We start from the raw sequence: 15,201 nt of genomic DNA, 5'->3' as shown, positions 1-15,201 counted from the left end.
TGCTTTGGCAACACAGGTGTCATCCTCCACTGAGACTCATAATGCATAAAATCTCATTATATTTTAATTGCAACAATGTTTTTGTTACTAAAATAGGTTTATTTCACTTTCGGAAAAACAAGCCTTATTTCATTTTCCGACTAATGAACGCTTGTTCTTTTTCAGACTAACAAACCTGATTTCGTTTTCGGACTAACAAACATTATTTTGTTTTCAGACTAACGAACCTTCGGAATAACAAACCTTTGGAATATTTGAAGCTTTGGAATAACAAACCTACAGAATAACAAACGTCACCCCAAAATATACATCTATTTCGAGAAACTTGATGTGAGCTTTAGCCAGTAATCGCCCGTTAGGTATTTTCGTACAATCAGAACTTAGGAAGGGAATTTCACTTCAAATTGTTTCTCATGCAATTGTTTCTGTAAAGCTTCTATAAATGTCAACAGGGAGAAAAGATACTGACCTTAAGATTTCTGGGTCAAGGTCATCCATATCCTTGGTGAAAAGGTAAGGTGGATTGCTGACAATGGCATCATACTGGTATCTGTTTCCGTACTTGGAATCAAGACGTAGAGGACTCTCATTAGTCAGAGCAGAGTGGTGAACACTGAGACGATTGCTTAGACCATGCCTGCAATGTTTCAAAAAGGAGAGTGGAAATCTTAAATTGAGTAATTATAGATAACTCATAAAAGGTACAGAAATGATATTACTGAAGTCATTGAAGATTTCGGTTTGTTGTTGTTGATTTTTTTTTATAGGTGCCGCTCGCTGACTTATTATTTTCAAATCTCTCACAAATTTTGAGACCAAATTCGCGATGCCCGGATACGCAGTTATGAAATTACACAACATAATAAAGTGCATGTCAGACCCAAAACTACTCATAAAAGTGAATTCATGTACAAATCCAATGCAAATTGTGTATTTAACCAAACTATGTAGGGCAGTTCCACGGTTACGGAGTGACATTCAGAAGAAATTTGCTTGCATTCAAACAAAGATATCACCCATATTTGAATAGTTATTTGCAAAGAAATGGTACCTGACAGTAGTTGATAAAACCCACTTTTCAAAATAATAAAATTCATTATTTTGATCCACTGAATTAATGAGATATGAATATTCATAATCATGGTTACGGAGTGACGCAAAATGGACATGCATATTTGAGGAGAAAACATATTGCTCAAACTCTGTGAATTTTGAATTGCTATCATAATTTTGATTTATTGATTGGATTCTATGTTGTTCTGGCTTTAATATGCTGCATTACATTAAACAATTGGTGAATTATTTCATTAATTACGACTTAAAACGTAAACCCATTCCCGGTTACGGAGTGACATGAGAAATATCCACTCATAAAACAACCTAAAATTGAACTTACATTTCAAAATTTTTGTTTGATATGATGTAAAATGATGACCTTCAAATTATCCAAAATTTCACAAAACAAGCAATAGTTTTCTGTTAAATTGAAATTAAGTAAAAATCAATATATGTAGTCCCATGTATAGAATTTCTTGTATGGTTCCGCTTCTCCTATAAGGAGATGCGTAAGAAAAAAAATTGTGGCTAATTATGCCACGCTTTTGTATTTATGAAATTCCATATGAGTTTTGATAGAAAATTTGATCCAGATTTGAAATTGAGCCAATACAATTTTTTGGAAAATTTCCACTTTTGCTTGGAATTGCCCTGTATCATTATTTCTTCATTTCCTGATTAAACTTAATTATTAAATTTTGTCTTGTTTATGATCATAATTAAGTCTGCAACAATTTCCATTGAAAAAGCATTAAAAAAAAAAGTTAAAAAACAAAGAAATACATAAGAAATTAAAAAACAATGAGATACATAGGAGCAGTTTTGGGCTTGTATGATGGTTGATTAGAGCAAATGTTTTATTTCATGCATAAATTAGCATAATGAATTTATTAAATGAAAAATCATATTTTTTTCGAAAAAATTAATCATACATCCTTGTAGATTTTATTGCACACTACCACTATGCAAATTTTTGCAGCACTCACCTGATTGAAGACCTAAGATCTCAGAAAAAAATTGTTTAGAAGCGAAAGGGAAAGAGTGACATAAGTGGCAATTACCTTAAGGCATTTTCTTGTGTTAGCCTAACAGCATCCTTACTTGCATCTATTGCTGTTATGTGTGCCTAAGTAAAATTGAACAAGGTATTAATAAGCAAGATGAAATGAAAGTACACAGAATCAAGATTTATAAGGATTACTATCTCTTCATTGATTAGCATCTCCATAGTAAGTTTTCATGTTTATTAATATAGGAATTCAAATAAAACAAATCAAAGGTCTAAAAGTCTCGCCTGATATCACAATCGATAGAATATGCAATATGGTCTTTTGACCCCTCAATGACCTTTGACCTTATCATAATCATGAACATACTTGTGGAATTGCCCAATGGCTACTTTTACCTAGAGTAAACACAACTGATGCAGAAAAAAGAAATGAGAGCAATTTCAAAAACTTGCCCATTTTGGCCCATCATCATCAACATGTGGGACTACCCAAGGATTACTTGAACCAAGTTGAAGTGTGATAAAAATTGATGCAGAAATAATGAAATGAGAGCAAGGTAGACAAAAACTTTATAAAAAAAGGATGGGCATGACATTATTTGACCTTTTGACCCCTAGATGATCATTGACCCCATCATTCTAATGGAATCACACGTGGTATTACCCAAGGATCCTATGTACCAAGTATGAACTTTTTAATCGATGCTGAAATAAAGAAATCATAGCAAGTTGAACAAAAAAACTTTAAGATTTTGGTAACAGACTAACGGCAAAAGTGATCACTAGTTCTCTGCAAAACTTTTTTCAGGTGAGACAAAAAGAACAGTGATAAAATGCGAGTATAAAACATAATTCACAAAGATTTTGTGTGTATATAACCTTTATGCTGTTTGTGCCAGCTGGATCTGAGGACATAAAATGAAACAAATTAAAGTTAACTAAAGTTCATTTCAGACATCTCAAGCATTTATCTTTAACTTTTGCCATTTTAACTGAAGGGGGGGTTTACATTTCATAATTCATGTCATACTTGTTTCTCCACAGAATAATAGAAGAAACAAGTGGAGCACCTCTGGCAGTCTCACCTGCATCACACAATTCAATACAGAAGAAGTACTGACTTTGAAAACTACTATGAAATACTTATTCATAAAGAAAACACATTCATATAATGATACAATACTACATTCTTTGACATCTGACCTTGATCATGTGACCTAAAATTTGTCAGTGATACTTAAATACCCCTATATCCACATTTTATACACTACAAACTTTGAAAGTTATGACAGCAATATAAAAATTACCTCTAAAATGGCCAAAGTTCAATGACCTTAAATGACCTTTGACTTTGGTCATGTAACCTAAAACTCGTATGAGATGTTCAGTGATACTTGATGGCTCTTAATAATGTCCAAGTTTTATTAACTCAACATACTGGAAGATTTTAGGGTGTCCATGATTGGAATATGTTGCCCTGCAATGTAAACGGTTCCTCAACTTTTAAAAAATTCTAATTTTCACGTAAAAAAATAAATGCTTGATGTTCACCAAGTAAAAGCCATTTTGTTCCTTCTCCCCACTCTCTCTCCCTGTCTTTTTTGGTTTTCTTCACTTTTTTTTGCCATCTCTCCCTTCCTTGCTTTAATACTCTTCATTCTTTTGCGATGTTCAGCATGGGGTGTACATTGGTGCATTGATCCGAGTGTGCTTGTATATGTATGAGCTATGCTGTTCATTTTTATTAAGTTACACTTTATTTGATTAAAATTTGTCTATATCTTTATTTTGTACAGGGCCCCATACTTGCAAGCTATGCTTTTCTTGGGGCCCTTCCAATTTTTTACTTGTAAATTTTGTATGTATTTGCTTTACTTATGTTTTCAATGGAAAATAAATGAAAGGAATGAATGAAAGTGAAATAAAATATTAGTCTCTTACCTTTTCAAATTCACAGAGGAGTGAGAGACAAATGGCACCAGAACCACACCCAACTTCAAGAATTCTAAGTTCTTCATCCTCTTCATAATGACTGACAAGTAGATCTACCAACATCTTGGGATACAAAATGGCAGATTAATAAATAATTCAAGTTTATAAGAGCAATCATTCTATTTTAACCAAGTTGGGTATCAAATACTACTACTGCACTTTACATGCTTACAGAGAACATGTACATTTGAATATGTTCATTTAAACACAACCAAGGTGGGGTGGTTATCATCAAAGTTTCTTACCTCTGTCTCTGGTCTAGGTATAAAAACTGGAGGCTTCATCTTGAGAGTGATGTCACGGAAATCCCATTCTCCTATAATATACTGCATTGGTACTCTGTTAACATGTCAAATCATATCATAAAACAGGTTCAAGGATGTAGCCAATAGTAAATAGCGAGTACCAAGCAATGGTTGGGGGGGTTTTCAGGGGGGGAGGTGACTTTTCAAAACCTAAGTACTGCCTCAATCTGCTCCTTTGGATGAGCTTTAATAATATTAGTGAATGGGGATTTTCAGGGGTTCTTTTTCATTATTTCTGGGGCACTTTTGATCATTTCCAGGGCGAATTGGCCATGACCCGGCCCTGTGTATTTTTATTTCCTTGGTGAGTGCTCAACCAAATCACAAGTTCATGCTTCAATCTGTACATTTTGGAGTGCAGCGCTGTGCATTTAGTGAGCTGCACTGTGCATTTTGGGTGAATCATTTTCACCATAGCCACAAAACCCGAGACGATATTTGAAATACACATTTATTCAAAAAAAAAGTCTATGGCAGGGATTTTGATGCACTTTCTTAGGCACACATAGTAGACACCCCATTGACGTCATTATAGAAAGCTGATTTCCACAGCCAATTCATTCTACTGACCTGTTTTATTAAAAAAAATATTAGTGATGACGGCATCAAGGGCTTTCATAATGATATGCAAAAGCATTCAGCACTAGTTGCATATTATTATAGATACCTTCAAATTCACAGCATCACCACAATTTACACACTTGTAAACTGTTCATTATCATTTAATAAAACACATTTAAAGTAAAGAGAATTTTGCATGTAAAATCTAAAAGCATATTGGAATGGGATACGAATATCTAATAGAGAGTATTTCAGTTACAAATAATTGGATCAAGTAATCATTTTTTCTTTTACTTTACATTGCCTGTATTTTTTTCCATTTACCGTAACTTTAGGCTAGTTGAGGACTTGGGGGTAGCACGCAGCACCCCTGGGAGGGGGTCAGTCAAATATTGCTGTACACGCACATGACCAAAAAAACATGATTAAAGGGGTGTTTCTTCAGTTTTGGACGCGGGCCGTGATTTAAAAAAAAGGGGTAGTTTTGAAAGTGGTCAATCGTAGGGTCTAACGTATTAAAGGTATTTTTTCCAAAGTTTTTTTTTTAAAGACTAGCCAAACAAGTTTTAGGGTATGTTTTTTTCCCCAGGGTCATATTCTGGCGACAACTTGTTTACGGGCCAAAATGTGTCAATAAAGCCCACGATAAACTTGTTTGGGGGGTTATTTTGCACACAGAGAAAAACTCATCTAGGTGGTGTTTGGACGCATGTGTACAGCAATACATTTGACTGCCCCCCCCCCCCCCCAGGCAGCACCCAAGTTATTCCTGACAAAATCCCTGGGGCTACCAAAGTACTAGCCAAAATAATACAGCATACTTATTATCTGAGCTAAAATTGTTTTGAAAATTTAGCAACTAGCACATTAACATTACATCATGTTTGAATTACCTTGCCAATTTCTGAATGGCTAAGTCAGTGATCCTCTTTCTTTCATCAGAAGACAAGATCTTTGTTTGGTCAATTCTTGCAAAATCTGAAAGCTACATTGAATAAGATACATTTGATAAATTATAGGTGATATATTACTACAAGACCTAAAGATATCCCAGTATATGTTGATAGATGCTTTCAGAGAATAAAGACTGCTCTATTGACCACCACATCATATAAAATTGATGAGCTTAGATGCACAAGGTACTACTCCATCTACCTTTGTAAGTTCAGGGGGGTGTTTCACATAGATTTAAGTATGACTTAGGTCGCACTTGAATGCCGACGAGTACATGATATGCAACACGCAATCTTACTGATACATACGCAGTAGTGTGCATCCTCATGACAAGATCTGAACAATGCGATCAAGCCTTTCATTCATACCGTACGCAACTCGGTTTTTGGGTGTGACTCTAAGTCATACTTCAATCTTTGTGAAACACCCCCAGAGATCATGTAAAAAAAAACAAGTGAATGCCTCTGGCGGTCTCACCTGCATCACGCGATTCAATATAGCAGCAGTGCTGACTTTGAAAACTACTTTAACTTGCACAAGATGTTCAGTGATACTTGGTTAATCTATTTCCATGTTTTATGAACTATACCAATACACTTACAGAGATATGATGGTAATTCAACAAATACCCCCCAACGTGGCCAAAGTTCATTGACCTCACATGACCTTTGACCTTGATCATGTGACCTGAAACTTGCACAAGATGTTCAATGATACCTGATTACTAATATGTCCAAGTTTCATGAGTCAGATCCATAAACTTTCTAAGTTATGATTGTAATTCAACAGATACTCCCATTATGGCCGAAGTCCATTGACCTTTGACCTTGGTCATGTGATCTACAATGCGCACAGGATATTCAGTGATACTTGATGGCTCTTATGTCCAAGTTTTATGAACTAGACCAATATACTTTCAAAGTTATGATGGTAAATCAACAAATACCCCCAATTTGGCTAAAGTTCATTGACCCTAAATGACCTTTGACATTGATCATGTAACCTGAAACTTGCACAGGATGTTCAGTGATACTTGATTACTATTATGTTCAAGTTTCATGAATCAGATAAAATAACTTTTAAAGTTATGATGGTGATTCAACAGATACCCCAAATTCGCCCAATTCGGCCAAAGTTCATTTACCCTCAATGACCTTTGACCATGGTCATGTGATGTTCAGTGATACTTGATTAACCTTATGTCCAAGTTTCATGAACTGGTGGGTGTTTCATAAAGCTGTTTGTAAGTTAAGAACGACTGGCGAACCTTTCTTACGCGCTAAACCATCACCAATGGTGTACAGCATTTACCAAAAGAAAGGATCACCAGTCGTTCTTAAAGTCGCTCTTAACTTACGAACAGCTTTATGAAACACCCACCTGGGTCTATACATTTTCTAGGTTATGATGGCATTTCAAAAACTTAACCTTGGGTTAAGATTTTGATGTTGATTCCCCCAACATGGTCTAAGTTCATTGACCCTAAAAAGGCCTAAATGACCTTTGACCTTGGTCATGTGACATGAAACTCAATCAGGATGTTCAGTAATACTTGATTAACATTATGGCCAAGTTTCATGAACTAGGTCCATATACTTTCTAAATTATGCTGTCATTTCAAAAACTTCAAAAAGATTTGGTGTTGACGCCGCTGCCGTCGGAAAAGCGGCACCTATAGTCTCACTCTGCTATGCAGGTGAGACAAAAACTAGAGGTCTCAAAGGAAAAGTGATAAGCATTCCAATCTATATAGTAGAGTTAATTACTGTTCACATTCCTCAACTTCATTCATAAATTGCCCAACATAAAGTTGACTTCATTGAGCAAAATGCTAACAAAAAAGTTATTGAATTTTGAAGTTAAGCAATTAAAGGTCAAGTGACAGTCCACCCCCAAAAAATGTTGATTTGAATAAATAGAGAAAAATCAAACTAGCATAATGCTGAAAATTTCATCAAAATCGGATGTAAAATAATAGGGGTTCTGACATTTTAAAGTTCGCTTATTTTTCACAAAACAGCGATATGCACAACTCAGTGACATGCAAATGAGGCAGATGATGATGTCCTTCATTCACATTTTCTTTTGTTTTTTATTGTTTGAATTCTACAATATTTCAATTTTTACAGATTTGACAACCAACTTGACTGAACCATATGCTAATTCCATATGTTCAGGGAGGAATTGATCATTGTTTCACTTGACAATGAGGAGAAAATTTGAATATTTCATTTCATATAATAAAATACAAAAGAAATGGTGAGTGGATGAAGTCATCAGTCTCCTCATCAGCATACCAACCAGGATGTGCATGACTGTTTTGTGAAATTAAGCGAAACTTTTAAATATCACAACTTTCTTAATTTACAGCCGATTTTGATGAAATTTTCAGTGTTATGCTTGTTGGCTTTTTCTCTTTTTATTCAAATCAACTTTTTGCTGGAGTGGACTTGTCCTTAAAAAAAAAAAGTTATATGCACACCATCGATAATATGCATCAGTAGGCTGATGACCTCTCATCCTCTTTTTTTGTTTTTTTTTTACATGAAATCCTAATTATCTTCATTACCATATGTTGTACAAATAATTATCTTACACACTAAATCAGTAGTCAATTTAATTTTTTCATGGAGGATAAAATTTCAATAACAAACATAATTTTCATATAAGATACAAAAGAATAAGTGGGCATACGATATCATCAGCTTGACAAGGACTTCAGAAGGGTACGGTAAGTTGAAAACATGTCACTGTGATCTTGACCTTTGATCTTTTGACCTCAAAATCAATAGGCTTACTGGGATCCATGCTAGTATCATAAACAATAAATTATTTGAGCCTAGGTTATGCTAAAGTTATCACGTTAACAAGGACTTCAGAAGGGTAAGATGAAAACATGTCTAACTGATCTTGATCTTTGACCTTTAGACCTCAATAGCAAAAGGCTTCCTGGGATCGGTGCTAGCTAGTAACATACACACTAAATTATATCAGCGTAGGTTTAAGTCAAACTGAAGTTATCGCGTTTACAAAGAAAAGGACGGACAGACGGACGGACACCAAGCGTGATACCATAATACGTCCCGTAGGACGGGCGTATAAAAAATTGGCGACAGCCACCTAAAGTGAAACAAGTGGAATGCCTCTTGCCTTCTCACCTGCATCACGTGGTTCAATATAGCAGCAGTGCTGACTTTGAAAACTACTCTAACTCGCACAAGATGTTCAGTGGTACATGCTTACTCTTATGTCCACTTTTTATGAACTACATGTAGACCAATAAACTTACAGAGATATGGTTATTCAACAAAAACCCCAACATGGCCAAAGTTCATTGACCTTACATGACCTTTGACCTTGGATCATGTGACCTGAAACTCACACAGGATGTTCAGTGATACTTGACTACTCTTATGTCAAAGTTTCATGAATCAGATCCATAAACTTTCAAAATTATGATGGTAATAAAACAGATACACCCGATTCGGCCAAAGTTCATTGACCTTTGACCTTGGTCATGTGACCTAAAATAAGCACAGGATGTTCAGTGATACTTGATTACTCTAATGTCGAAGTTTAACGAACTAGACCAATAAACCTTTAAAGTTATGATGGTAATTCAACAGAAACCCCCATTCGGCCAAAGTTGTATTGACCCTAAAATGCTAAATGACCTTTGACCTTAATCATGAGACCTGACTCTTGCACAAAATGTTCAGTGATGCTTGATTACTATTATGTCCAAGTTTCATAAATCAGATCCATAAACTTTCAAAGCTATGTTGGGAATTCAACAGATACCCCCGATTCGGCCAAAGTTCATTGACCCTAAATGACCTTTGACCTTGGTCATGTGACGTGAAACTCATGCAGGATGTTCAGTGATACTTGATTAACCTTATGTCGAAGTTTCATGAACTAGGTCCATATATTTTCTAAGTTATGATGACATTTCAAAAACTTAACCTCAGGTTAAGATTTTTGATGTTGATTCCTCCAACATGGTCTAAGTTCATTGACCCCAAATGACCTTTGACCTTGGTCATGTGACATGACACTCTGTTAGGATATTCAGTAATACTTGATTAACCTTACGGTCAAGTTTCATGAACTAGGTCCATATACTTTCTAAGTTATGTCATTTCAAAAACTTAACCTCAGGTTAAGATTTGATGTTAACGCCGCCGTCATCGCCGCCGTCGGAAAAGCGGCGCCTATAGTCGCCTATAGTCTCACTCTGCTATGCAGGTGAGACAAAAGCTATACATATTAGGATTGGGGTGGCTGTCGCAAAATGAACTCTTTCCAAAATGATTTAATATTGGACCTTTGTATGACAAATCACTTCACATCCACTCCAAAAAAAAAATCACTCATCATGAACCATTAAAGAATTGAAATGTATGCATTTCATAAAAAATGTGGGGCAACTACTCCAGAGTAATCATATGGATTGTAACATCACAAATTAAAAATCTTTAAATTTTATTAACAGTACTTTGATATGGATTTTCCTCAAAATTCACAATTATATTTTTTCTGGTATTTTTTAACAAACACCAAATGTCATGTTGTCTTTGTGATTGCAGCCTTAATCAGGTACAACTATACTCAACAAAGAGGACTGTACATGTACTCCATGCAAAGAAGAGCACTCCTTTTCTGGATTTAACAATCATGTCATACAATGTAGTCTAACAGGTTAAATTGCCAACTGGTCTAATGCCATTCCATCCATCAACATTTGGGCGCTGCTACTGGAATGAGAAATGAGCCATGGAGTATGCTGTATACCATATAAACTTTCTGCTGAGCCCTCCTCTCTTGAAGACTTGGCCACTAGAGCAGCTGCAGCATAGATGTTAAACTACTTGTGTGGTGTTAGTCTAGGACAAAACAGGCACACTTTCTGATGTTCTCTTGTGTGGATGGGTCCCAAACTACCACAGCAATGCTTACTCCAAGACAGGGAGTATCCCCGGGGGGGCCACTTACATTGACGAGTGGATACCATGCGCGACCAAAAAAACATGTAAAAAGGATGTCTTTTTCACGATAGGGCACGTTACGTACGTAACATGATAAGGGTGTCAAAAACACAAAAATAATGAATAAAGGGTATCTATTTCGCTAGTACCCTTTTTACACAGGATTTTCTTAACCCCGGACTATCGCTAACCCCGTACTATCCTTAACCCCGTACTATTTTTTTTTCCTTTTCACACATGCCAAATTGTTATTGCTAACTCCGGATAAGGAATGCTTGCTTTTTACACACGAAACTCGCTAACCCTGGACTAGTGGTTTTTGTCGATCATTCGGAGTACAAGTACTTCACTCGTACACTTTTTACACACGCTAAAATTTCCTTAACCCCGTACTACAGGTGGGGCTAAATTGCTATTTAGCCCCACCTATAGTACGGGGTTAAGCTTAGCCCACTTTCGTTTTACACTAGCGATCTTAACCCCGTACTATCGCTCTTAGCACCGCAATTGCTGGGATAACCCTGCTTTTTTGCAGGGCCAAATAATCCCGTACTATAGGTGGGGTTAGCCCACTTTGCAAAAATGCTGTGTAAAAAGAAAGTGGGCTAAGCTTAACCCCGTACTATAGGTGGGGCTAAATGGCAATTTAGCCCCACCTATAGTACGGGGTTAAGGAAATTTTAGCCTGTGTAAAAAGGGTATAGGAAGATTACATGTTTAGGGTCGAATTTGGGGGATGATAAAACAAAATTAAAATGATTTATAAAGGATGTCCTTTTTGCCCCAACACTTCATGTTTGAGTCCGATTTGCGTGAGGTGTAGAAGATGGGGTCGCACTAAACCAAATAAGGTAAAGGCGACGACCGAAGGACCTTAACAATAAAACATTCCTGTACTTGTTAAGGGGTTCATTTCAGGTAATATTTGCCAAGATTATCGTTTTGTTTCCAATACTTGTTAAGGGTAGCGTTTCACACGCCAATACTTGTTAAGGGGTGCATTTTCAGAATATGGAAATTACGTGTCTAGGGTGCTTTTCGAGACCCCATGGTCGTGCATGGTATCCACTCGTGAATGGAAGTGCCCCCCCCCCCCCCCCGGGGAGTATCAGAGTCTTGTATAGCAACACCTTTGTCTTTGGTGGACAGGCCCTCATGTTCGTCTGAAGAAAGCCCTGTACAGAGTTAGCCTTCTTGGTTATTACATGATTACATCCACATGATTCCATTTTAAGTTGCTCTGCAGATTAACACCTAGATACATGTACTTGGTGGAGTCTGTAAAAACGCATGCGCTCCCCACTGTCGAGTCTTATTTTCATAGGTCAGAGAACTTTTCAAGTTGGAATGTTTGATGCGATTCAGTTCATCTGCTCAGTATTTGTAAATTTCACCTTTTTGTTTAGACATGGAGTTGACCTGGTTTAGATGCACTCCATCAATTCTCTGTGTTGCACACATTGATCCACTGCCCTGTCTATGAATCTAACATACTCATTAATGCACTGTGTTATTGTGTATTATATAATATGTAATGTACTAGTGGATACAGGGTACATGCATAAACCCAGATGATACACTACACACTATTTGCTGATTATTCATTAATTTGTAACTACGTTTCATGTAATGTGGATAAACATATGTCCACCCAGAGGATACACTATTTCCTGATTGGTCAATGATTATGTTAATTGATGAGATTTTTTTGAAAGGATAAACTGGGCCTTTGTTCCACCCTAACCATAACCTTGAACGGAGAGACTTCTGTTGTAATTTGTCCAGATTACACCTGTGTAGTTGAACCCTAAACAAGCCATCTAACTCCAGGAGCCACCCTACATCTGGAGAGGTTCTTCTAAAAACTTAATGTCATAAGGAAAAGACATTATGGATGTTTGTCTCTTATTTGAGATGTGCATCACCTGGCATTTTTGTGGATGAAATTGCATTAAAGAGTCAGTTGTCCATTCCTGGAGTGTATCCAAGTCTTACCCTCTTGCATCATCTGGGGATGTTATATTCCTGTTCAGTACGCAATCATCTGCAGTTGGTCTGGTAATAGGCCTACCCACTTTTAAACTTTCATTCATTTTGCCTAATTAACACAATCAGACCAAACAGACTTAATGGGCACTTGCTCACTGCAACCATCCTGCCTGTGGGGAATCTACAGGCAGGACTTATGGTATGCCAATGCAGTGTCACACAAAGAATTATTAAAATAACACTTTTGTGACCAAAAATACTAATTTTCTTACAGTTGCAAATTATTTTGTAATCACCAGAGTGCTCAAAAACTTGAATTAGGGGCATGTTTTTATGTACGCCCTCTATTGGTTGAAAGTAATATGGAGAGAAAATTTTCATTTTTCAATCTCTATTCTTAATTTATAAAAAATAAAAAAAAGAATCAAATTTACTTAAGAGCCAAGTTATATGATGATTAGCTGTAATGGAATCTGACAGTGTTAAACAATCAAGCATTTGTTCCAAAGAAAAAGAGAAAATAAGCCAAACATTGCGAACATTATTTTGCCACATATGGAGTACTAACACTCAGAGAACAAGGTTATATCATACCTTGTTCATAGAATATAAAGTGTTAATGGCAACTGGACCAACAGGTTATCAGACATTGCATAATACCTGCTGCATTCATACCAATTGGTCCAGCAATATACACATCCAGATCCAGACAAAATTGTGAGTGAACAAAACATTAGACAATGTGGATAGTGGGCGAAGTTGAACCAATGTTAGAATTGGCCATATTGGACCCAAAATAAAATTGCATCTTATTCCTAATTCCTTGTACCAGATGTCATGTGCTTGTGGTCCCATCCAAATATGACTAGATCTAGAACTGCAAAGAGAAATTCTCAGTTGTTGTGTCCGAACAGGTTGTGAGTCCGGACAATATATTTCAAACAGCCATTTGAAAAATTGTTACATGCATAGTTTCCACAATTTTAGTATGGGGGCATGTCACAAACCAGAATTTTTTCCCTTCATTCTATTTCGGTTGATTAATGTTCCTTATATTTTTCATGACCAAGTGAGCCAAATGTCTCATAAAATTTGGGTGAAAAATAGGATTTTCTTCAGAAAACCCAAGCCAGTAATTTTCATTTTGGAACAAATATTTGGGGTCCCATGTCTGCGCACCTATTCACTTTACACACGATTCAGGGATTTTGATCAGAAAGGCTACAGGCCTAGTTTGAGGCCGTCACTTTTTGCACCATTTTCAGTAAGATTCTTTTATAGTACTTGTCTATGCATTGCACTTACATGTAAATTTGCGGTCGTTGCACATCTTCTCTCTCTAGCATCGCACAGAAACGTGTGCGCAAACAAGGGGCCCTTAGCTTAGGGTGAACTTACCTGACGATACAAAGTGTTTGACAATAAGAGGACAAATAAGCCTTCTCATGATCATGATGATTACAATTGTTCAATTCATAGTTTTGTTTAATTCCAACACAAAAGAGGTCTCAATAATTTTAAGTGTCCGGACACCAAAACCCCCCATCCTACTCAATGGAAATGAGAAGAAAAAGAAGAAACCGTGTACAAGACCCACCTGCTTAATTCCTAAAGCATGAGCAACAATGTACTCAGCAGAAACATCTGCTTCTGGAACATCTTCATTTTCAAATTCTTCAACCAGTTTAGAAACCACTCTTGACACACTTTCATCACCATTTGATGTCCATGAAAGGCAAGTTCTTATTCGCTCCTGCTGAATATCATGTTTTGGTCTTTGATCAGCGAAACCTTGAAGTTGAAGTCCGACTTGATTGGAGGATGATGATGAAATTCTCGTCTTCAACTTCGAGTTCCGCTGGCGCCAACAATCACAAGTAAAATAATGTTTGGGTCCCAGAGACAGCCCTCCTTTCAAAACATTAGAAATTAATCTAGGCCTAAAAGACAATAGCATGTTCCCTGAAAATCACTTGATGTCATCAAAAATGTTTCAATCCAGCCGTAAGTGTGTAATGACTACAAAGTAACGTAGAAACTAGTAGGAAGTACTTTTCCGGTTCCCTGTAGTATTAGTAACACTATAAGCAGCTAGGCCTAAGTAGCCTAAGTAGCCTAGATCTACCGGTATAGCAAGTTGTAAAACTTAGTTAGTTGTACTTGCATGACTTGTAGTGTACTAGCAATGACTAGTACTACTAGTAGTAGGAAGTCTAGATTATTTGGAATCGACAGGGCAGTGACAGTCACACAGTCATGACAGTGTTGTTCAGCTTCTTCAGACTTCAGAGTAAGTTTTAGTTCAGTAAACTCCTTCTAGGGCCTAAATCAAAGCTCAAGTTCAACA

The 15,201-nt window shown here is 36.5% G+C and overlaps 1 protein-coding gene across 1 annotated transcript in view; it reads right to left on the bottom strand.

Annotated features, from left to right (window-relative positions):
- Positions 1 to 14,948, bottom strand: part of LOC121410146 (MTRF1L release factor glutamine methyltransferase-like) — a 28,699-nt gene extending 13,751 nt beyond the window's left edge. Inside the window, exons 1-6 of the mRNA XM_041602036.1 lie at positions 14,452 to 14,948; positions 5,817 to 5,908; positions 4,303 to 4,396; positions 4,007 to 4,120; positions 2,118 to 2,182; positions 470 to 637 (exon numbers count right to left, since the gene is read on the bottom strand). Of these exons, the coding sequence (XP_041457970.1) occupies positions 470 to 637; positions 2,118 to 2,182; positions 4,007 to 4,120; positions 4,303 to 4,396; positions 5,817 to 5,908; positions 14,452 to 14,811 (893 nt within the window). The 5' untranslated portion in view covers positions 14,812 to 14,948. The remainder of the gene's footprint in view (positions 1 to 469; positions 638 to 2,117; positions 2,183 to 4,006; positions 4,121 to 4,302; positions 4,397 to 5,816; positions 5,909 to 14,451) is intronic.
- Between the last annotated feature and the right edge of the window lie 253 nt (positions 14,949 to 15,201).

The sequence above is a fragment of the Lytechinus variegatus genome, chromosome 3 (assembly GCF_018143015.1).
Source record: "Lytechinus variegatus isolate NC3 chromosome 3, Lvar_3.0, whole genome shotgun sequence".
NCBI classification, from domain to species: domain Eukaryota; kingdom Metazoa; phylum Echinodermata; class Echinoidea; order Temnopleuroida; family Toxopneustidae; genus Lytechinus; species Lytechinus variegatus.
Note: the sequence above shows the minus strand (reverse complement) of the source record. Positions and strands in the feature narration are given on the sequence as shown.